The sequence below is a fragment of the Sciurus carolinensis genome, chromosome 3 (assembly GCF_902686445.1).
Source record: "Sciurus carolinensis chromosome 3, mSciCar1.2, whole genome shotgun sequence".
Classification (NCBI taxonomy): domain Eukaryota; kingdom Metazoa; phylum Chordata; class Mammalia; order Rodentia; family Sciuridae; genus Sciurus; species Sciurus carolinensis.
In genome coordinates this window covers 41,148,881-41,171,775 of record NC_062215.1, presented here as the reverse complement: position 1 = coordinate 41,171,775, position 22,895 = coordinate 41,148,881, and the positions used below count along the sequence as shown (strand labels likewise).

Here is a 22,895-nt window from a genome sequence, read left to right as displayed (position 1 = left end):
GAGTTCAGTCCCCCATAACAAAAACAAAACAAAAAAAACCTTCTGTTTCCAGTTGTTTCTTGGCAAAGCCATTGTGCCTAACTTTGTGTTAAAAGTATAAATCCTGCATGTGCAAAAAGCAAACAAAAAAGCTCCTAAAGAAATACAGAAATTAACGAAATGGAATTCTAATAGAAGTGTGCAGTGGCTGGCTGAGAACTTCCAGAATGGAAAGGTAGGCGCAACCAGACCACTGTAGCACTTCCCCTGAAAGGGCCTCAGCCTCTTCCTGGCTACACAGGTCTCTGGCCAGCCCTGGAGAGCCCCATAGACGTGGGGCCAGAAAAGGAGTGGCTTCTGCTAATGGGACTCTTGATTTAGAAAATAGGACACACACTGCTTAAATACCTTTATTATTTTTTAAAAATTATTTGGACATTGATAGCTCTGCAAAATACTTCTCCCATCCCAAACCCTTAAACCCTTTCCACATGTCCTCCATAAAGAAACAAAATATTCATACTTTGCGCCCATTCAAATCTAATTTTTAAAAACATTTAAGATTCAAAATCAAATATTTTTCTTTCTCAGAACTTGTTAGTAATTTTAAACCACAATGCAACATACTTAATGGCATTTCTTTTTAAAAATTAGCTTATCAGACTATTTTATGAGGAAAAAAAATCAATTCAAGGCCTTAGAGAGAATATAAATTCCCTGTTTCTGAAAGCAAAAGACATTGAAAAACCCCTTTGCTCCCCTGGAGTTTGATTTCAACATTGCCAACAGAACCAGCACACAGATTGACTTTCTACTTAATATTAGGCATTGTCTAGTTACTTTTGGACTGCAGCTGAAACACTATATAAACCTTAAAAGGATGGTGGGTGAAAGGGTAAGTCCAGGACATAAGAGGGCTGAGGCTGGGGACAGCAGAGTAGAAGCTTTCTGAGCAGTGGGGTAAGAACGGCCAAATCCCTAGGATCCCACCTCATGGCAGGTTCATTTGGGGTAGGGGAAGATGGTAGGAAATCTGAAATCTGCACTCATCTTTTAATGATGGATTACAAGTGTCAACCAAAAATATTGCACATAGTATCAGAGGCATGTAAACCACTGAGAAGTTTCAGGAAAGAATAACTACAGGTGGAGAGGAGTCCCCACAGGTCCTCAAGGACAGAGAGAAAGTTGATGTTGATCATTTGGGAGTTACTAAGAGGAGGTGGAAAAATGCTTATTCCCATCCCTGTGATCAGTGGGCAGACTTTCAAGTGAACAAATCTTCCTCAAAGACATGTCTGAAGGGTCTGGTAAAGGTATCACATCTTTACTTCCCCAGTACAACTGGAGTACTTCATTACCTAGCTAAAACAGGAAAAAAGGAAGAATCCCTATGACAGAACCTGGTCTGACTGGTCTACAAAAGGACACCAGCAGTTCCTGTGAATGAGCCACAGCTCTGGGGGTTACCCCATCCAACTGGGTTGAGTGGGGTCTGTATCCCTCAAGGATGCTGAGAGAGGAGGGTTGAGGCAAAGAGGAATGGTGTGTCACATGAGGAAAGCTAGTGCAGCCCCTTGGCCTCCTTTACTCTTCTGTGATGTTCCTCAGCTTAACTGAAGTGACAGTGAACAATTCATGAGTGTGATCAGAGCCAGTCATTTGATGCCTTGAGTCTTGATGCGGTTCTTTCTTTTCTTTTTTTTTTTTTTTTGAGATGGGGTCTCACTATGTTACCCAGGCTGATCTCAAACTCCTGGGCTCAAGTGATCCTCCTGCCTCAGCCTCCTGAGCAGCTGGAACTACAGGTACACACCACTGCATCTAGCTTGAGTTTTAAGCTCCAGAAAATATTCTGGACTCCTCTCTGGAAATGGACACGAATGATTTTTTTCCAATAAAGTCACCAGAGTAGCTTTTTAGAATTCCCAGGCCCTGCTCTTACTGAATGGGTATGGTCTTGGGATCACAAATTTACATGTCACAAGTGCCCACTGGCTACTTTCCCAAAATCTGCTCCTTTAAGGCTTCCCCTAACATTCGGTCTCAGTTAACATACAGTACATATGTCATTAAAAAAAGAAAGTCACTTCTTAAGAATAAAAAATGTTCCCTACCACTCATCCTACTAAAGGGCTTTGTGCGTTCTTTTATACTACCCATGGACATGCAACCTGTAGGTTGCTCTGCTCCAGTGGGTTATGATGCTTTTTTTCTTCCGGGGTGCTGGGGATGAAACCCAGGGCCTTGAATGTGCTAGGCAAGTGCTCTACCATTGAGCCACATCCTCAGCTCCAATGTTATCTTGTTTTTAAAGCTTTTCCTCTTGTGTTCAGACTAAGTCTTATAAATCACCAGAAAAATGTCAATTCCTCAAAGCCCCGCCCATATTTGTGGGCTACAACTGATGCCAACATACTAAGCTTCTTAAACATTTAGAAAAATAAAAACAAAACAATGCGCACGCGCACGCACACACACGCACACACACACTTTGGCACATGAGCCTCGAGTTATTTGAGCGTGTTCATGTTTCCCACCCCTCCCCCATCCCACCATTTCAGTCACTGTTTCTGGAGAACGAAGACCCCTTCTGCCTCGTGGAAAAGGTTAACACGAAGCACTGTTGTTTTGAGTAGCAAAAGGAGGAGGTACAAAGGCTAAACTGGCCCCAAAAACAGTTCTTGTGTTTAGCACTATAATTTATGCGATACTGCAAAACTTTTGTACCAGGATGACTCATTTCAAAACTGCTGGTTGATTAAATATACATATACATATAGATATAGATATAAAAATTACTAAGTCAACATTTGCTGTTTTCAATGTGAAAACGATAAAATGTAATTCGGAATAATTGTGCATTTGCCATTGGGTCCTCATTAAAGGGACCATAAAAATAATTTTGTAATAAAAAAACTCTTATTTTTAAGTTTAGTATTGCCCTCAAGTTCAAAAGTTTGGAGCAAACGTACTGAGTAAGCAGGTTTAGGATCTGTTCCTGCCAGGGATCTGGAAGCCTTAAATTTAGTGATCCCCACAGCAGGCCCAGGGAACCTGACAGCCACATGCGAGCTTTGCATTGTTAACAGTACAGGGCTCAGGAGTGCCCGTTGACCCCACGAAGCACTGGGACCGAAGACTGATGAGGTCTCATTTCATTGGCAGCAGATGCTGCCACAGCTGGCCAACTCCTTGTACAGAGCTCTGAGGGCACAGAAGTGCTGGGGCTCTGCCTTTCCTTGGGCTACCGGACAAGCAACTGGGGGCGGGACAGGGGCCTGGGTGGGGTCCACTGAGCACCAAGGCTGAGGGTGACCCAGAAGCTGACCTTCTACACGGCTGGAGGTGGGGGCCGAGGAAGGGATGGGCATTTCAGTGATGTAGAAGTTAGCTGTGCAGGAAGGAAAAGTGCGTTTAAGGTAGCTTAGAGACAGATGACGACCAAATTGCCACAGAGAGGGAGGAGGAAGGGAGATGGCTTCCTCCACCTGCCCCGCCGGTCAGCCACGCTCCTTGGATTCTGTGAGTTAACATTCATGCTTTCTGATGTGAGTCTGCTTGTGAAGAAACAGGAACACACCTCTCCTGGTTCTGGCAGGTACACAATTTTCTTGGCAAAGCTCTTTGTTGCCAAGTTCAGTTTTATTTGGTTGCCACTCTGAACCGCTGTCACCGGAATTCATAGATGGGCGCGCTGTGTTCAGGGACATGGGTCAGGTTGAGGGACTGATACCTGTAATAGGGAAAGAAACAGGATAAGTAGTCACTTCATGTTTGCTGAGCAAAGGATGTTAGAAAACCCCCAAACCAGAGTGCCTGACAAATCACAGTCTGCTTGAAAAGCTAATTCATTTTGTTTTTGCTTTGAGATGGGCTCTTCATGTGTTGTCCTAGCTGGCCTTGAACTAGGTTTAAGTGATCCTCCTGCCTTAGCCTCTCATGTAGCTCGTACTATAGGTGGGCACTACCACACTGGCTTTGCTACTTTATTTTATACTTCACAAGCTGAACCTATTTGATTTTTCTCTCTCTCTCTCTGTATATGTGCTAATTCTCCTGAACCATGTGTAAGGTGAATAGTTTTTAGACATTCTGCTTCAATTATGAAGCAACTGTAGCATGTCTTATTAAAAAAAGACCCTAAGCTGGGTGTGGTGGTGCACACCTGTAATCTCGTGGCTCAGGAGGTTAAGGCAGGAGGATCCCAAGTTCAAAGCCAGTCTTGGCAAAAAAGTGAGGTGCTAAGCAACTCAGTGAGACCCTGTCTCTAAAAAATAAAATATAAAATATGGCTAGGAATGTGGCTCAGTGGTTGAGTGCACCTGAGTTCAATCCCTGGTACCCCCCACCAAAAAAAAATAAAATAAAATAAAAATAAATAAAAAGGCTGGGGACATAGCTCAGTGGTAAACCTATCTGGTTTCAATACCCATTATTAAAAAACAAAAAACAGAAAACCAAAAAACAACAAAAAACTCCCCCAATAATAATAAAATGAAATAATAATAATGAAATAATGCTTCTGCCTAGCATGTATAAGGTCCTGGGTTTGAGCCCTAGTACATGAAAAAAGGAATATGCAAATCAAAACAACAATGAGATATTGCTTCATACCCTCCTGGGTATGTCTTTATAATTATAAAGACATGATAACAAGTATTAGGGAGGGTGGGTGTCCTAATACTTCATGCATTGCTGGTGGGAATGTAAAGTGCTAGTGGGAATGTAAAGCACTATAGTCACTGTGGAAGAGTTTGGTGACTCCTCAGAAAGTTAAATATAAAATTACCCTATGACCCAACACTTTCACTGCTAGGTATATACCCAAAGGAACTGAAAGCAGGAACTCAAAAACTTGTAGACTCATGCTTCTAGCAGCATTATTCAAAATAGCCAAAAGATGGATATGACCCAATTGTCCACTAACTGAAGAATGGATAAATGTTATATATTCATGCAATGGGAAATTATTTGCTAATAAAAATGAGGTTCTGAAACATGCTACATTATGTATGAACACTTAAAACATTATTCTTAGCAAAAAATGCCAGAGACAAAAAGAATACATGTTGTGGGATTCCATTTATACAACATGTTCAGAATAGGCAAATCTATACACAGAGAAAGATTAGTGGCTGACAAAAGCTGGGAGGGGAAAAGGGTGGGGGGTGGCTAAGGGGGATGGGGGTTTCATCACCTCATGGTGATGAAAATGTTCTAGGCTGAAGGTGGGTAAGGCTCAGTAGCAGAGCAGTTGTCTACCACATGCAAGACCTTGGGTTTAATCCCCAGAAGGAAGAAAGGAAGCTAGATATTTCGTTTTTTTCTCAGTACTGGGGATTGAAACTAGGAGTGCTTAATCCCTAAGCCATATTCCCAGCCCTTTTTGAGACAAGGTCTCACTAAGTTGCTGAGGCTGAATTTGAACGTGTGATCTTCCCGTCTCAGCCTCCCAAGTTACTGGGAGTACAGGTGTGCACCACTGTGCCCTGCCAGAATGAACATGTTCTAAAGTCAATGGTTGCCAACTGTTCGTATTCCAAACCCATTGATTTGCATACTTTAAGTGAATGAATTGCATGGAATGCAAATAATATCTTAATAAAGCTGTTATTTAATAAAAAGGATTATGAAAAGTTTTAAAAACTCATATGAAAACAGTTATTGCTAAAAGCCTAATGATCACGACTGTAAGATTGGCCACTGTACTAAGAATTTAAGTCTATCTAGACTAGGGTCACTCCCAAGTCGCCAAAGAATGAAAAATTTCAAAGAAAATTAAGTGCTTCAATCCTCTGAGAGAAAATCAGGTGTTTTAGGACAGGGCTCACCAGCCAGGTATAGCAAGGTACTTAAATAAGCAGCAAGGAGGCAGGAAGGTCCCTCAAAAGGTGGCAAAAGCAAGCAATTGAGGTGGTCTTCCATTCTTCACCTTGGAGGAACACCAGGCAAGACTGTCAACTCGGATGGTCACTAGGTCATCAGACTAAAATCAGGTGCAGGTGGGATGAATATTGGCTGCCAAAAATTCACAAGGGATTAACTTACTTTTTAGTTACTGATTAAATTTGGGAGGAATAAATGTAAAGTCAGGAAGATTGAGATGAACATTGCCAAAATTAAAGTATTGCTTAAAAGTATTTAGGAATGTAACTCAGTGGTTGAGTGCTTGCCTAGCATGCATGAGGCACTGGGTTCCAATCCCAGCACTGCAAAACAAGGAAGGTATTTTAGAAATAAACTTTTTCATACGATATTTCATTTTCATCTCGTTCAGTCTGCTCTGTGGATGGGAATAAGGCCCTATTCTGAACAACTGAGGTCATTTAAATAGGGCCTCAGCACCCAAATAGAGCATGAAATCCATGCAGAGGCATGCTCAGAGATTTCCTTTTGGGCGCAATGAACCAGGGAAGAGCCAGGGTAGGCAGGCAGCATCTGCCATGGCCCCTGGCCACTGGGGGCCCTTACCATTCTGAACTCCGATGGTAGTAGTAACCCTCTATGGAGGCTGCTGACTTCTGAAAGCAGATGTAATAGAAGCCGGCAAAGGAAGCACCACTGATGTCTTTGATGGTGTGGTCTGGGACCAGGAACTGCTCCTGTGCACAGATGAGGGATCCATCAGTAACAGGCAGTGTTCTCAGATCAACCCTGAGGCCTCCCTGTTAAGCATCAGGGGGTTCTAAGGACCACATGAGGAAAGTATGACCTCATATTTTGAGGCAGACTTGTTGGGTGACAGCAAGCCTTTGGGGTATTGGCTTGACTCTTCTGGATAGTGCCCACATGTGGCTGGAGCATTCTATGTACTTAATATGCCAAAATGTGTCATGAGCTCACCAGAATCAGTGACTCGAATAAAGTAACACAGCCCCAAGCACCTAATATATAAATCAATGACTGCCTACCTGCTCATCTATAGTTCAGAGACCACAGACAGAAATGACCTGGGAGGAGTGTTTCTGCTCCAGTTCCCATGAACTGTCACTGATCAGCTCTGAACAATGAGTCACTTCTCTTGGTCTGTGATGGTTCTGAGGGCAGACTGATTGCCAGGAGCCCTTGTAACATCTCCAAAAGCTCTATACCTCATCTAAACAACCAGAATGACACTGATCTTGACCAGGTGCATTTCAAAGAGAGGCAAGTTTGCCACTGTATTGGCACCAAGAGTTGTAAGGCCATGTCCTTGCTACTATTCTCTGGAAAGACTGGGTCAGAAGCCCTAGGGCCTCAAGTTGATAAACCAAAGGCTCACTTTGGTCGATAAACCAAAGGCTCACTTGTGAGTTACCCTGAGAAACTCTTTGGAAAGAAAGAACACCATTGCTTTCAATTATTTGTGTGTGTGTGTGTGTGTGTGTGTGTGTGTGTGTGTGTTGCTGGGGATGGAACCCAGGATCTTGTGCATGCTAGGCAAATGCTACCACTAAGCTATGCTCCCAAAGGCCCCCCACCCCAATTTTAAAGACACTTTTATCCTTCTTATTCAATCTCTGAAATTACGGTTTTGTTTTGTTTTGTTTTAATTATAGTTTTAAAATGTAATTTAGGGCTAGGGATGTAGTTCAGTAGCAGACCATTTGCCTAGGATGTGCAAGACCCTGAATTTGATCCCCAGCAAAAAATTTTTTTAAATTTTAAATTAGGAAAAAAGATGCTTCCTTTAAGGATTTAGTTGGCATGCTTCCTGCTAGATGGCAAGCTGGGGAGGGTAGGGTTCAACATTTGTTCACCAAATGTGGTATCTGTCTAGTAAAGGAGTAATGATTGCCACCCCCCAAACGAGTGACTCTACAAAGTAAAAGTGGGGAATGACTGTTCTAGATTCTTCGTTTTTATGAAAGACAGCAAGATCTCATGGTAAAACAGCTTCCTTCCTACAGATCAGGCACTAGGGGTTGAGAGTGTGCATGTCCCCAAAGTAACCTAACAGATCCACTCCAGGATTTTGCTATCCTGTGCTATACTGTGCTGTCGGAGATAGGAGCAAAAGGACTCCTCAGGCAAGGGACAAACCATAGAATCAACCAGGGCAGTGAAGGGAAAACCTACATTCCATTCCTGGTCCCTCATTTCCTGAACTGCAGGAAGCAGAGAGCCCTGGGGAAGGGATGTGGTAGGGAGACCAGTCACTCTGATGGTATTTAAGCCTGTGGTGGAACAGGGTACAATGGATGACTAAGTTCAAAGAAAGTTGCCCTGAATCCACATAACATTTGAATGATTCAACCTGGAAGTTCAAAGGGATTCCTGGGTGGGAGAAAGGAAAGGGAGAAGATGCAAACAACATTGTCAGAGGGTGCCCACCTAGACACAGCCCACCTGCTATCTATTTAATCAGGGTAACTAGAAAAGCCAGCTGGGACATCAGCAGTGTGTGCTCCGGAGCTACAGCTGCTTTTTACAAGTGTATAAAGGCCCTACTATGAAGACAAACTGTCACAAGCACTGGGCACAGGGAGACCCTGGTTGGGAGACCTGCCCTCCATGGAGAGGTATGTGGAATGCATAAGGGAGTTTTGGAAGAGGCTGGACAGGACCTTACCTTCCACCTCATGAAGACATAATCTCCATTCTTCAGTTCCTCATAGTCAAAGTCATCTGAATTAAATGATTTTGCATACTGATAAAAAGCCAGAAACTTGCCCTGAAAGCAAAAAACAGTACAATATTGATCAACAGAGGGAGGGGCTGATGTCAGAACTACTGGCTTGAAGGATGGCTAATGCTAGGTGGTAGAAGGAGCCTGTGGTCATCCCCAGTGAACAGAGACCTGAACTAGAGGCAGATTCAGGTCTCCAGCTGAGGTACAGCAGAATTACACTTAACCAGTTAACACAACCTGAGGAAAAGGCCGAAGGATGGCAAATGACTATAATTTCAGGGGCATCTTAGAACACCCTACCACAAACACAGGAAAGCTAAGAACAACTAATAAGAAGATCTCTGTAAGTAAGTCCACAGGAGGCAAAAAGAACTGCAGAATCACTAGACAGTATAGCCACAGAGGAGAGAGGGTATATAGTAAAATTGGTCCACTGACATGATACCAATTCAGGTAGAAATTGGAAACAGGTATAATATGGTTGAGTTTAAAAAGGAGACTGGAGAGCTATGAGAGGTGGCATATGTCTTTAGTCTTAGCTACTCAGGAGGTTGAGGCAGGAGGACTGCTTGAACCTAGGAGTTCAAGGCCAGCCTGGACAACATAGTGAGACCCTTTCTCCTACCCTCAAGAAAAAACAGACTAAAAATATGTTATAAAATTGTATCTTATGATGCCATTTTTGTAAAAAGACAAAAGAAAATATGGTTGTCCCTTGGTATTTACAGAATATGGGTTCTAGGACCCTCTGAAGATACCAAAATTTGTGGAAGCTTTATCAGAGTTACATCCTCAGTGCTTTTATTTTTTATTTTGAGGCAGGGTCTCATTAAGTTGCCCAGGCTGGTCAAACTTGTGATCTTCCTGCCTTAGCCCCTCAAGTCACTGGGATAACAGGCATGCACCAGCTAGATTACTTCTAATACCAAATATAATGTTATACAAATAATTGTTTTACTGTATTGTTTAGGGAACAATGACCAGAAAAAAAGTCTGCATGTGTTCAATACAGATGCACTTTTTCCCCCAAACCTATCCGCAGTTGGATAAATCCATGAATTCAGAACCCACAGATAGACTGTCTGTATACATCCAACAGAGATTCAGGCAGAAGCTAACAGCTGTTTTAGCTTAGGTATTGTCATTATACAAATTTTTTTCCCTCTAGCTGTTTTGTCTAATTATTCTTAAATAAACATGTATTAATTTTTTTAGGAAAAACACCTTAAATTAAAAAAAAGTGATAAAAGTTTAAGGTGACAGATATGCTAATTACCCTGAGTTAATCATTACCTTATGTGTACATGAATCAAAACATCACATTGGTGCTGGGGATGTAGCGGTAGAGCTCTTGCCTAGTACGTATGAAGTTCTGGGTTCCATCCCGAGCACCTCCCCCAAAATCATATTGTACCTCATAAATCTGTACAAATATTATGGTTCAATCAAAAATGTAAATGAATTGATTTTAGAAGTTGAGATAGAAGGGTTGGGAGTGTAGCTCAGTGGTGAAGTACTTGCCTAGCAAGAACAAGGCTCTGGGTACCAGTCCCAGCATTGAAAAAAATTTTTTTTTAAAATCAAGACACAGAATTTAAGTTGCAAATTATATCACACAGATTTTTTTTTTTAATTCCAAGTAGACTAAATACATAAAATCTTGACTTTATAGTACCACCATTATTATCAGCCTCAGTTATGACTCAGGAAAATTTGAGAGTGTGATATCATGTCTGTGTCTCTACAATGGGAAATGACACCTTAGGTGAAGTGTATCACACATTGCAAACCTCAGACAAACAGGAGCAAGGTACAGAGCTCCAGGAGTTGCATGGGGATCTGAAAGTCCTGCGTGAGTTGGAAGGTCATGGGAAATGCTGAGGGCTGAAAGGGAGCTAGACCTACTGCAGGAGGAAACATTCAAGGCTAGCTCCTTCATCCTACTACACTGGCATGCCGGGGTGACTGGTGGCCTCCATTGTTCCTCTCTTACCCTGAATATTTCAATCCAGTCTAGCAAAGTCTGGTCTAATGTTCTATGTTTCCAACTTAGCCTAAAACTGAGTCATCATTGGATCTCAAAGACTATGCTTTTTGCAGGACCAATTTGAAATGGCATACAAAGTTCCATAAGAGACCAACTATAGTTTACTACAAGGATGAGCTTCGTATTCTGGGGTTTTCCAGGTGAGGAAGGAGTCATCTGGTGAGGTGGTAAGACAAGTAGGACAAGCCCAAAACTGGGCAAGGGTGGGTTCAAGAGCCCTCTAACTCTGATGGGCACCATCACACTACTCGGGCTCCCTCAACCTTTTGGATACCGGGATCTTGCTCTTTCTTTCATATTTTAAAGATATATAAATGACTGTCTAGCTTTTGATCTTTACTTGCTATAGTCAAAACATGTAACTTTCAGAAAAATGTTTTAAAAGGTTCAAGTTTAAAGTTAAATTGAACTGGAACTCAAAATTTTGGAAAGCATCAATAAGCAAAAGCGATAGTGCACAGTGAGGCTGACAAAGACAAGTGTCTGCAGCCAATCTCTCCATAGGCTGTGGTCCCAGAATCAGCGAGAGTTTAGATGCTGGGTGTGTGTGGCAGCAGGAAGAATGAGTTCTAGAATCTTCTCTACTGACCCAGTCATTTCTGGTGGGTTTACAAAGGATGAGAACATTGGACTTTATCCATTTTAAACAAAAATTCATCATCACCATGGTCAACTAAGTCAAAGGCTGCAATGATAGGTTGATAAACAGATTTTGAAAACATAAGACTTGGATGACAACCAGAGAAAAGATTCCAGGACAGTAGCCCTATGTTGTTTTTTAAGTGTTCACTATTGGGGAATAAGAACACAGTATGCTTGGCAGATAAAAAGTGTGGAGCCTGGATTTTTCAGTGGTGTCTGGATGGTCCTTAGGTTAAGCTTGCCCTGTGTCTTATCAGGACAGGATGAAAAGAAACAATGTTCTAGTTGGGTGCCATAGCACACACCTGTAATCTCAGCAACTCAGGAGGCTGAGGCAGGAGGACTGCAAGTTTGAGGACAGCCTTAGCAACTCAGCCAGACCCTGTCTCAAAAAATAAAAAGGACTTGAGATGTAGCTCTATGGTAAAGGGCCCCTGGATTCAATCCCCAGTACTGCAAAATACAGAATACAATGTTATGTTCCCACTGAATTTCCATGACTAGTATCTTTTTATGTGGGGTACCAGGGACTGAATTTAGGGGGTACTAGACCACTGAGTCACATCCCCAACCCTATTTTGTACTTTTAATTTAGAGATAGGATCTCGCTGAGTTGCTTAGTGCCTCGCCATTGCTGAGGCTGGCTTTGAACTCATGATCCTCCTGCCTCAGCCTCCGGAGCCATTGGGATTGCAGGCATATGCCATTGTGCCCAGCCGTGACTAGTATCTTTATCTCAGGCCAACCCAAATATAAGAGGCATCTGCTTTCTGTTTCACAGGAGTGTCCCAAGTAGAGTTGTTTAGAGGATGGACACAGGTAGTAAGGACAGGGATACTGCTGAGATTCTGAAAACGATACACAGTTGCACGTGGAACTCAGGGGTTGCTATCATTAGCCATGTGCTATTTAAGAGAAGATTGGACAGTATCTAAACTCTTCAGAAGGAAGATGGAGGGCTGGGGCTGTAGCTCAGTGGTAGGGTACTTGCCTAGCATGCACAGGCCCTGGGTTCAATCTGAAGCATCACCACCATTGGGGAAAAAAAAAAAAGGAAGATGAAACAACTAAAGTTTGTATGTGGCAATCAGTTGCCCTTTGGCTGCAAAGCCCCAAATGCCTCTTAGTAAGGGACAAGGTCTCTGGCTTCTGGTGTTCCCTCAGCTCTCCAGCAGTTTCTGGATGGCCCAGAGCCCAGGCCTACTTACCCAGTGTTTCCGATCAACATCTTCATCGGCGTCCCACTTTCGAGTTAAGAAAGGATGCTTTTTACTGATTATTTCTCCTTCAAAGAAGGTTGTAAGGGTTGGATACTCCTATGGCAAAAGGCACATATCAAAACAAGATATTTTATTTTTATTTAAAAAATTTTTTTGTGCTGAGGACTAAACCCAGGGCCTCGCACATTCAAGCAACTGCTCTACCACTGAGCTACATGCTCAGACCCTGAATGAGCATTTTGAACATTTTTGTGTGTGTGCTAGAGATGGAACCCAGGGCCTTGTACATGCTAAGGACATGCACTCCCACTGAGTTACACCCCTAACCCATTTTAACCTTTTGGACAGGAGGAATCAACCATGCTTTAACTTCTCTTTGATGTCTTGACAAAATGGATCACACTGCTAACAATATAAATCAGAGTCAGATCCAGCTGATCTGCCATCAGTCTGTAGAAATAAGTCTCAATTCAAATTGTCCAGATATCAGAAGGTCTCTTGGATTTGCTCTGGCAGGGTTCTTTCTCTGACTTTACTTGTTATGTGCTGGTCTCTTGAAAAATAATTTACATGATCTCCACAAATAAACTCTGAATATTTTAGTATACAAAGCAGATTATAACCTGGTAGATTTTTACTTTCCAATGTGTCACCCCTGAAAGCTTTTAAAGCTTTTAAAACCATGTTACTATCAAGGTCTCCCTCAAACCATAAGCCAGCCCACTGGTTCTCAAATGTCTCAGCGATTTGCCCATTTTACGACAATACTTACTCTTTCAGTAGAAATATCTTGAAATACTAGGAAAATATTTAATTCTATCATATGAGCTAAGAACAATTTATATGAGGGAAAATTATGTAAATCATGCCTGCAATGTAAAATCCAGAAAAAACATGCCACTGAAGGTTTGGATGTGACTCAGTGGTAGAGCACTTTGCCTAGCATGCATGAAGCCCTGGGTTTCTTCATCCCCAGCACTGCCAACAAACACACACATTGAAAGAAAAAAGAAAGAAGAAAGAAAAGAAACCCACACCATAAAAAATAAGCTAGCTCTTATACATTGCTTAAAAGACTGCTAATTTCATTTGCTATTTGTTCATGTGCTCATAAGTACAGAACCAAAGATTTAGGGAAAAAAAATTAATGGAAGAAAAGGTCAACACAGTAAAAAGTTTATCATTTCTATGCATCTGTTAACACCAACCAACCAATGGCCCCTCAGCCTAGCTGGTCAAGACCCCAGGGATTCCTCAGGGGCATGGTTTGTGAGTGACCTGCCTAGAAACCACAGATTACTGTCTTAGTGTCCCTGGGACTACAGAATTCCAACTTTTCTTCTCCAGGCCCCAAGTAAGCACCTCTAATTTCTACATACATTTAAAATAGAACCAGTCTTTTTTTTTTTTTGCAGTGCTGGGGATCGAACCTAGAGCCTTGTGCTTGCAAGACAAGCATTCTACCAACTGAGCTATCTCCCCAGCCAAAAATAGAACCATTCTGATGGTTTTGCCAACTTATTCCAGCTTGGATTGCATGCTGCTCAGGACCTTTCCAAGAGACACTACCACTGCATAACCCTCTGGCTCAGAGGCTCCCAGGTTTATACTTGAGGTTTTTGAAGGTGCTGGTTTTGTGATACTACTGCTGAGGTTATGTGTGTATGGTGCCAGGGATGGATTCTAGGGCCTCATGTATGCTAGGAAAATGTTCTACCACTGAGCCATAATCCCAGTTCTTCATTCTGTTTTCTTAACAGTGAACTTCAAAACCCACCCAAAACTTACCCACCTTACCCTAACAATTTTGTTGAGTTTCTCATATGGATACTTACATGTAAAAGGAAATAAATTAGAAAAGAGAAATTTTCCTAAATGGAAACCTAATTTTTAAAGCATAAACTTAATTATACTAATTTGTGTTTAGGAAGGACTACTAAAGTAAAAAGTTCTATTAATTAGAACCCAACTTGGGATTTTATATTAGAAGCTATATATATTGTTTGTCTGAGTTTTGAGCTTTAATGTTTTTTTCAGAACTTCTACCAAAGGGATAGAAAACAAAATGACAAAGTGGTCCTAATACAATTAAAATACTATGAATTAGGGCTAGGGGTACTGTAGCTCAGTGGTAGAATGCTTGCTTAGTATGCACGAGGGCCTGTGTTCCATTTCCAGCACCAAAAAGGGGAAAAACAACAACAACAACAAAAAACCTTATGCCTTTCCTAAAGAATGATTCGGCACTGACATCTCTCTAAAATACTTCAGGTAGTGTGTCAGGGTGACTATGAGTTGCCTCCAAACTGAGAAATTAAATAAATGCTTAATGAATGAGATTCAATATGCACAGAAACCACAAAAAAGATTGAATTATTTCTTAGGACCAGCATAGGAAACTCAAGCATTTGACTACATAGCCTAACAGGATGTAATTTACAGAACCAAAGAAAAATACATGCCCGCAGGAGGAATATTAGGGAAAAAAAAGTCAAAGAGAGAGAGAGAGATAGCCTGCAACAGCCCCCACCCGCAGGCAGGCATGGCCTTCAATTATGGAAGTCATCAACTAACTGCTCTTGCTGATTCCAAGTTCACCCAAAACTGTCAGATAATGGGTACATTGGCTTTCCATGCAGACTTATCTTTTGAGGAATTAACATTCATTTGGCCAGTATGTCAATGAGAACTTCTAGAATAGGCAAGCACCTCATTCTAAGAGTAAATGGGCACTTCTGTTCATATATCAGTGTCTTGTGAGTTTGGTTAGTGTGATCCATCTCCCTTCTTCCAAGCAAGTCTAGCACAACGTCAACTGGAGTTTCCAATCTCATCTAAGGAGTCAGGGAAGAGCTGACCACGGCCACCCTGCCAGTAGGTGGGCTCCCTGGGAAAGGTATAATGGTGGCCAGTGCAGAAATGCATAATGTTATTTACCACCCATTCTTTATAATACTGGAATTTCATTTCTAAAAGGCACACAAACTATAAAGCTGTGCTTTGTAAATATGAGGCATGTTATCTTCGATTTAATTTTTAATATTCTACATTGCAACTACTATGACTAAAACCCATACCATTTACATAATCTAATTCAAATAAATTACACATTTGACATTCTAACAATTATAAATGAGAAAACAAAAAAAGGTATAAAATTCATTCATATTCATTACAGTTTTCTGCATTTTACTAATTACCTACAGCAACCATATGTCAGATATATGATTTTTACAAGTTATCAAGTAGCTGTGCAACTCTGTGAATATACCAAAAGTCAATGAATTGTATACTTTAAATGGGTGAATTATACAGTATATGAACTATAGCTCAATAAAGGTAATAACAATTATTTCAAAAAGGAATTCTGAGTATATATAACTATAATGCACCAATACAAAGAATGTGGGGAAAAAAATCTCCCCCAACACCCAAAATTCTGCCAGGTATAGTAGTACACTCATAATCCCAGTGATTTAGGAGGCTAGGACAGGAGGATGGCAGTTTAAGAACAGACTTAGCAAATTAGTGAGACTTTCTGTCTCAAAATAAACATTATAAAAGGGCTGGGGATGTGGTTCAGTGGTAGAGTTCCTCTGGGTTCAAGTCCCAGTACCAAAAATAAAGAAAGATTAAGAAAAAAATCCTAAGCATCTGAGGCCTGAGCCGGACTTAGGGACCCTAGGGAAAAAAGATGGACCTTTCTTTAACTGGCAACATCAGTCCATCACTTGACCTTGACTTGGGGTAGATTGTGCCCTCCAGGTCATTCTACCTGCAGACCAATTTTGCCAAGAGGAATGAGTGTCTACAGTTCTGTTAAGAGCCTAAGTTATCAGGGGGAGTAAGGAGGAGAGGACAAGGGGAGATACTGGGGAATAATACTGATCAAATTAAATTGTTATATTGTATGCATGTATGAATATGTAACAATGAATCCCACTATTATGAATAACTATAATGCACCCACAAAAGTATGGGAAAAAAAAAAAAAAAGAGCCTAGGGTTCCCAGTGGGCTGGCCCTAGTGAAGGGCCATGCTAGTGCCGACTCCTTAAGGGAGTCTCACTGCTGTTCCTGACTCATAGGGCTAAGTTGCCCTTAGTAAGGGCAACTTGCTTCCAATGGAGAGGTCATAGCCATTAGCATTTCTGTCCACTGTGTGTAGATTTCTAATGTTACTTATCATTTCTGTGCAGCTTCCTATGACACGGGTGATTGGCTTTGGAGTTAACATTCCAATGTGCTACACATTTTGCTGGTTTCCTTCTGAAGTTAAATATGCTCTGTGCTCCACTAACAAATGTACCTGCTTCCTTATGAATTGAGCATATTCTGTTTTACTATACATTTTCTCCTACCACAAATCCAAAGGCTAAAATCCTTTACTATTACTTTCTACCCATACTTGATTAGATAATACCTTTTGTCGAAACAACAAATTTCATAGGAAATTCTGAGTACAACTTTTAATATAGAAAAGTAGGCAGAGTTTGGGGGTGTAGCTCAGTGGTAGTGCACTTATCCCCAGCACGGCCAAAAGGAAAAAAAAAAAAAGTAAAGCAAAACAAAGTAGGAGAACCAGAGGGAATTATCCCATATTCATATTATATTCTTGCCTGCCACTTACTCTAAAATGGTTTTCTCCCCTTAGAAAGCCCACTAAATAAGCAGAGCAGATTTTTAATTCTTACTTTTCAAATGAGGAAACTGAAATGAAGAGAAATGAAAGGTCACAAAACCAGTAAGGAACACAGCCCAATATTGCTGGGTCATCCAAACTATAAGAAGTGATAACAGGCCATAGGACACTGCAGAAAGGTCACACCCAGGCACTCATAGCAGAGCTCAGGGGCCAGTCATTCCTTCCTATTCCTGTTTACCCATTAATGGAAAAGAAGGGATGCTCTTTCTTACCTTCTAAATCCCAGGAGTTCTGAAGTTTGAAAAGTTAGAACAAATGAAGGAAAACACTCTACTTTTATCCAGCAGGTTGAAAACAGGACAGTCACTTTTCAATGTTCCAATGAAGCTCAGTTTTTGAATGACTGATGCTAATACAAGTAGTGGCTATATTCTCACCATGTATATATTCATGTACACACATATATATACACACACACATATTTTTGCTTAAAAAAAAGACACAACAGGGGTCGGGGTTATGGCTCAGTGGTAGAGCATTTGCCTAGCATGTGTGAGGCACTGGGTTTGATTCTCAGCACCACATAAAAATAAATGAATTTTTTAAAATGGTCTATCAACATCTAAAAAATATATTTTAAAAAACACAACAAAATCAATAGTTTTGATCTCATTGTGAGGGGCAGGATTATGGTAGAGCATGTGTGCTTAGCATGCGCCAGGTCCTCACCACCAAAGTTGGAAAAAAATTTGTGGATGTGTACACTTCTCAGCAGGACACATCAGAATTGCAGTGTATGTTCTCCATATGATAACAATGCTTAGAAATGGAGTTGGGATTGCCTGCCCTCAACCCTGAGCATGTCACCCACTTCCCAGTTCTAGCTCAAGTGAGCAAGTGCTTACCTCCGTAAGGCCTTTAATCTTCAGGTATCCACAAAGATAAGAGTTCCCTGTGTCCACGTGCTAAAAACAAAAGGACACACAGACCATTGTAAACAGGTGAATACACCTTGGACATGCTGGGGGAGTACTTTGGAAACCCTGTGAGGCCAGGCTAGAGCAGGGAGGCCTGGTGGTCAGGGCATGTCCAATGGAGCCAAAGGCTCTCAAAGCCTTTGGGACTTTTACCAGTCCTCCCTATACATGTGCCTGTTCTTTCAATGCAAACTGATCCCAGGGCCCTCTCAACTTCCTTCAGCTGGAATTTTGGGACTGAAGTGCCTTTTGAGAACAGTAAGTCTCTTGCTCATCTACAGACATTGTACATTATTAAGCACCAGGTCTCTCTACCTGTACACATGGGTATCATCCCTAATCCTGGGTCTGACTTTCTAATGACTCTCTAGTCTCCCTTTGTTTCCCTGTAACTCAATCACTAGTTTAGAAAATGTACTCCTGCCCTGGCATTTATCCAAAGTACCATGCTGCACTATTTCTTTATGAAATGAGCAGAATATTCAGGAATAGCACCTTAGGAAGAACTTACATGGTATAATTTTAGTTATGAACCAAAATTCCAACCAAACGTCTGATTATATTGTGAATGTCTGCCCTGTCTATTCATATACAGATGCTAGAGTTTCTTAATGAGAAAAGTCATGAGCTGAAAATAAATAGGAATAACAGGCACAGTAAATTTTTAGGTTTAGTAGCCACCAATTATTGGTTGCTGAGACTGCTGGATGCCTATGACCAATTTTCTCTTTTTTTCATGCAGATAGTGTGTCTATTATGTACTGGCAGCTACCCTATCCTGAAAGATGTGGTCAACCCTGATGGATCTAAGATAAGCTTCAAGCCACCATTCTCTTCACAAGTCACTAGGGGTGAGTAACCCAGGTTCTGGCCAATAGGACGTGTGTGAAAATCTCCTGGATGCACCCATAAAAAAAGCACTGGCTTTGGAAGAGACACATGAAGAAGAAATGGCCTTTTTCCTTCCCCTGGTGGTGGTAGTAACTGTATATAGAGTCCAGTCTTAGGACAGTCATTAAGAGATTAGGAGGAGAAACAGGCCACACAAAACTAGGGATGACAGCCCACCCAGTAAGATGGAAGAAATCTGGTCCATCAAAGGTCCCTTAACTATCCTAGGACCATGTTGCCAACAAATTCCTTATAATTTGAGATAATAAGTTCACGTGTTCTGTAAACTATTTTGAAAGGCAAAATATGGTTACTCATGGTTGAAAGCATACTAACTAGTACATTTTACCCAAAACTATACAGACTCACCCTGAACAGGCAAAGTATGAGAGTTTGTGACTTAAAATTGTCACAAACTCTGGAACTTTGCCTACTAACCTCTGAATCAAAGCAAATCGAGTCATGGTGGTACCTGTAGCACAATGAGAATTTCATTTTAAATGAAGTCTCATTTCAAGAAACAGCAAAGTTTTGTGGCATTTATCAGATTTGGGAATTCAACTACTTTCGGTTACACCATAAATGAAATACTAAGGCAGTCCTTCAAAACTGTAATGAACTTGGTCAGCCAGATGATGTCAGCACTGAAGCAATCAAGCTTCAATGAAACTAAAGTGCCTTCACAGTTTGGTGCTGGTGACAAAGGTATTCCATGTGAAAACTGCCAAAGCATTTTATATGCCCTCATCTGCTGACCGTGGCATAGGACATTATGGAAAACAGCTGATTCACACTAACATGGTTCAGCAAAGAACTTTTATTAAAAAGTTCTAACCTGAGGCCTTAAATTTCATATATGCAATTCTCATTGAATGCAGTGTAGTTTGGGGTTTCACAGCTGCTGGAAAGGGTATCAGGTGGCAGGGATACATGCTAATAAGATTAAAAATTGAACTGTAAATTGGCTCACATTTGCATGGATTATCACATGCTCAAGAATCAGAATTTCTGTTTGGCCTCTATTCAACCATGTGTCTCTCCTATTCTGCCCAAATTGATCTTGATGATAGTTAGTGAACTCAAATTACCCCACAACACATACAGTTTTCACCAAATGAGGGACCAGCATCTCAGTGAGAAAGATAACAAGGCAAATGTTCAGCAAGGAAGTCTCACAGCACAGCTGTGTCCAACAGCTGCTCTTTTTAATATTCCTTTTACAGGGACCCAGGCTTCACTCTACTGGTGGCTTCTAGGATAGTAGGAGAGAGCAAGAGTGTTCACAGTAAGAAGGGGAAAAAAAGACCCAGTCAGAACCCCATATAAAGATTTAAGAAACTCTATACTGGAATATCCCAGTAGAAAATGCTCCAAATAGCACACAAAAAGATGTCCATCATCACCAGTCACCAGGAAAATTCAAACACAGACCACACTGAGCTACTTCACACCCATTAGGATGATGACAATCAAAAAGATGAACAATAGCAAGTATTGAAGAGGATATGGTTGGTAGAAATGTAAAATGACACTTCCACTTTAGAAATGATTGGTAGTTCATCAAAATGTTACATATAGAGTTACTATATGACCCAGTAGTTTCACTTTTAGGTTGACCTACCCACCCAAAAGAAGTAAAAGCACATCCACATAAATACGTGTACATGAGCTGAGCACAGTGCTTAAGCCTACATTCCAGCACTCAGGAGGCTGAAGCAGGAGGATCACTTGAGCACACAAGTTTAAAGTCAACCTGGGCAGCACAGCAAAACCCCATCACAAGAACAAACCATAAATGAACACAGATGTTCATAGCAGCATTATTTGTTAGAGGCAAAAAGTATAAACAACCAAATGTTCACCAACTGATATACATCAATGTCCATCAAAGGATAAACAAAAGGTTGTTATATCCATACAATGAACAAAGGGACAATAAAAAGGAATGAAGTGTTGATACACACTAAAATATGGATGAATCTTGAAAATATTATACAAAGTTAAATAATCCAGTCACAAGAGGACAAATACTGTCATTCTAGTTATATGAAATAGCCAGAACCAGCAAAACTAAAAAGAGAAAAGAAAAGAAAAAAATGTTGGCAGTTGCCTAGGATTGGAAGGGGGTGACAGCTAAAGGTATGAAGGTTTCTTCTGGGGGTGACAAAAATGTTCTCAAATTTGGTTGTCGTGATGGTTGCACAACTTTGAATATACTAAAAATTACTAAAGTGTTTATTTTAATAGGTGAATTATATGTGAATTACATCTCAATAAAGGTACTTGAAAAGAAAAAGAAAGAAGCTGACTTATGAAAGACAGAAGAAATATTCTGAGAAGGCTGAGTCTAAGAAACTAGTCCTGGCTGAAAAACCAGATGATGGGGCAAGTTACATGCCACTGACAAGTCGCAATGATGTTATTCACGTAACAGCAGCTCACCAATCCAGATGTAGAATGGCATTCCTTGGCATGGCCACTGCCCCCACCATCAGACATCCTACTTAAGTGGCTTCCAGCCATCAGTCAGATTTCTGCTCTGGGTGGCCTGAGACATACCAGTCATGCCCCAACTCAATCACTGCTTCTATTGGATCACAAGGAGACTGGCACCTGGGAAGAATTCAGAAATAACACACTAATGACAGAAGGGAATAGTCACTGAAGTAACCAAAGCAAACTTCCCTTTGACACCTAGCTACCCTGTCAGTTGTCCCCTACCACACTGGAAAACATCAAATGGGCAAACTTGGGGCCTTCCTGGGGACCCAGGAATCTCAATTCCAGAATTTGATTAGCTGAATTAAAAACAAGACAAACAAACAAAACAACCTGACCTTTATAATCAATTCTTACATTTTACACAAAAAGAAGGGAATTACATTAGGCATAGAGTTATGGGGCTGAAATATCTCAGCTATAGTAGTTTTTCAATTTCAATAAATATCATGACTCATTTTAAATTTACAGATCAAAGGCACAATTAACATGAGGAAGCAGCTTTCTCAACCAAAGCCAGAAGAAAAACTATTTACTCCCACAAAGTGGTAAGAAAAAAAGGAACTGAGGAGTGCTCTACAGTTAGCAGAAAAAAGAGGCATCCCCACTGTCTTTTGAGTAGGAAACCTACTTGTTCAGAAGACAGACTAAGAGGGCAAAGGGTGAACATGATGAACAGGTACATTGTACATTCCACCCTCACAAAGAGGAGCAGTGAGGCAGCATATAGAGCCTCTAAGCTTCTGGAAGGGTTTTCAAAGGACAGGTATTTGGAGGGGCTTCTGGTGTTAGGAGGAAAGGAGAAGGGAGGGGGGAAAGTGGGTCCTCAGGAAGACAGGGGTAAAAACTGAGGAAGTACAGTTTTGTGGGGAAGAGAGATAAAAAGCAGTATCTACCACCACCAATGAATCTCTTTCATCTAGGAAAAACTGTCAAGTGTGCTAACAACTGGGTGAGAGAAGTAAGGTATAGGAAAGGCCCTGGGCAGGTGAAGCTGTAATTCCAAAGCTGATCAGGGACTGGCAGCAGGTACTCAGAAATTCAGGTCAAATAGGGGGAGGTGAGTGGATATGAAATAAAACTGGGTGAGTTAGATTTCCCAGTATATGGGTATCAGAGATTGGAAGGAAGCCCTATGCCTATGTAGATAAAAGTTAAGAACACTTTGAAAGAGGGTCCCCTGGAACCAATAATGAGCTGGATGAAGGTATGGGGTGGGGAGATCTGGAAGACTTCAAGCTGATGGGAAGTGGCCACAGCGATGGGTAGGAAGTTTTGAGAAGCCTGGGGCAGGCTGCCAGGGGAAGGAGGCAGCTGGGTGCCTGGACCATTAAGACTGAAGGAGGAGGTGGTATCAGGGACCCCAAGAGGCAAGATTGGTG

The 22,895-nt window shown here is 41.3% G+C and overlaps 1 protein-coding gene across 1 annotated transcript in view; it reads right to left on the bottom strand.

The window, feature by feature from the left end:
* Window positions 1–371: 371 nt before the first annotated feature.
* The window catches only part of Gid4 (GID complex subunit 4 homolog), a 23,557-nt gene continuing 1,033 nt past the window's right edge, over window positions 372–22,895 (bottom strand). Inside the window, exons 2-6 of the mRNA XM_047544837.1 lie at window positions 18,052–18,111; window positions 12,491–12,598; window positions 8,534–8,635; window positions 6,454–6,584; window positions 372–3,715 (exon numbers count right to left, since the gene is read on the bottom strand). Coding sequence (XP_047400793.1) covers window positions 3,652–3,715; window positions 6,454–6,584; window positions 8,534–8,635; window positions 12,491–12,598; window positions 18,052–18,111 — 465 coding nt within the window. The 3' untranslated portion in view covers window positions 372–3,651. The remainder of the gene's footprint in view (window positions 3,716–6,453; window positions 6,585–8,533; window positions 8,636–12,490; window positions 12,599–18,051; window positions 18,112–22,895) is intronic.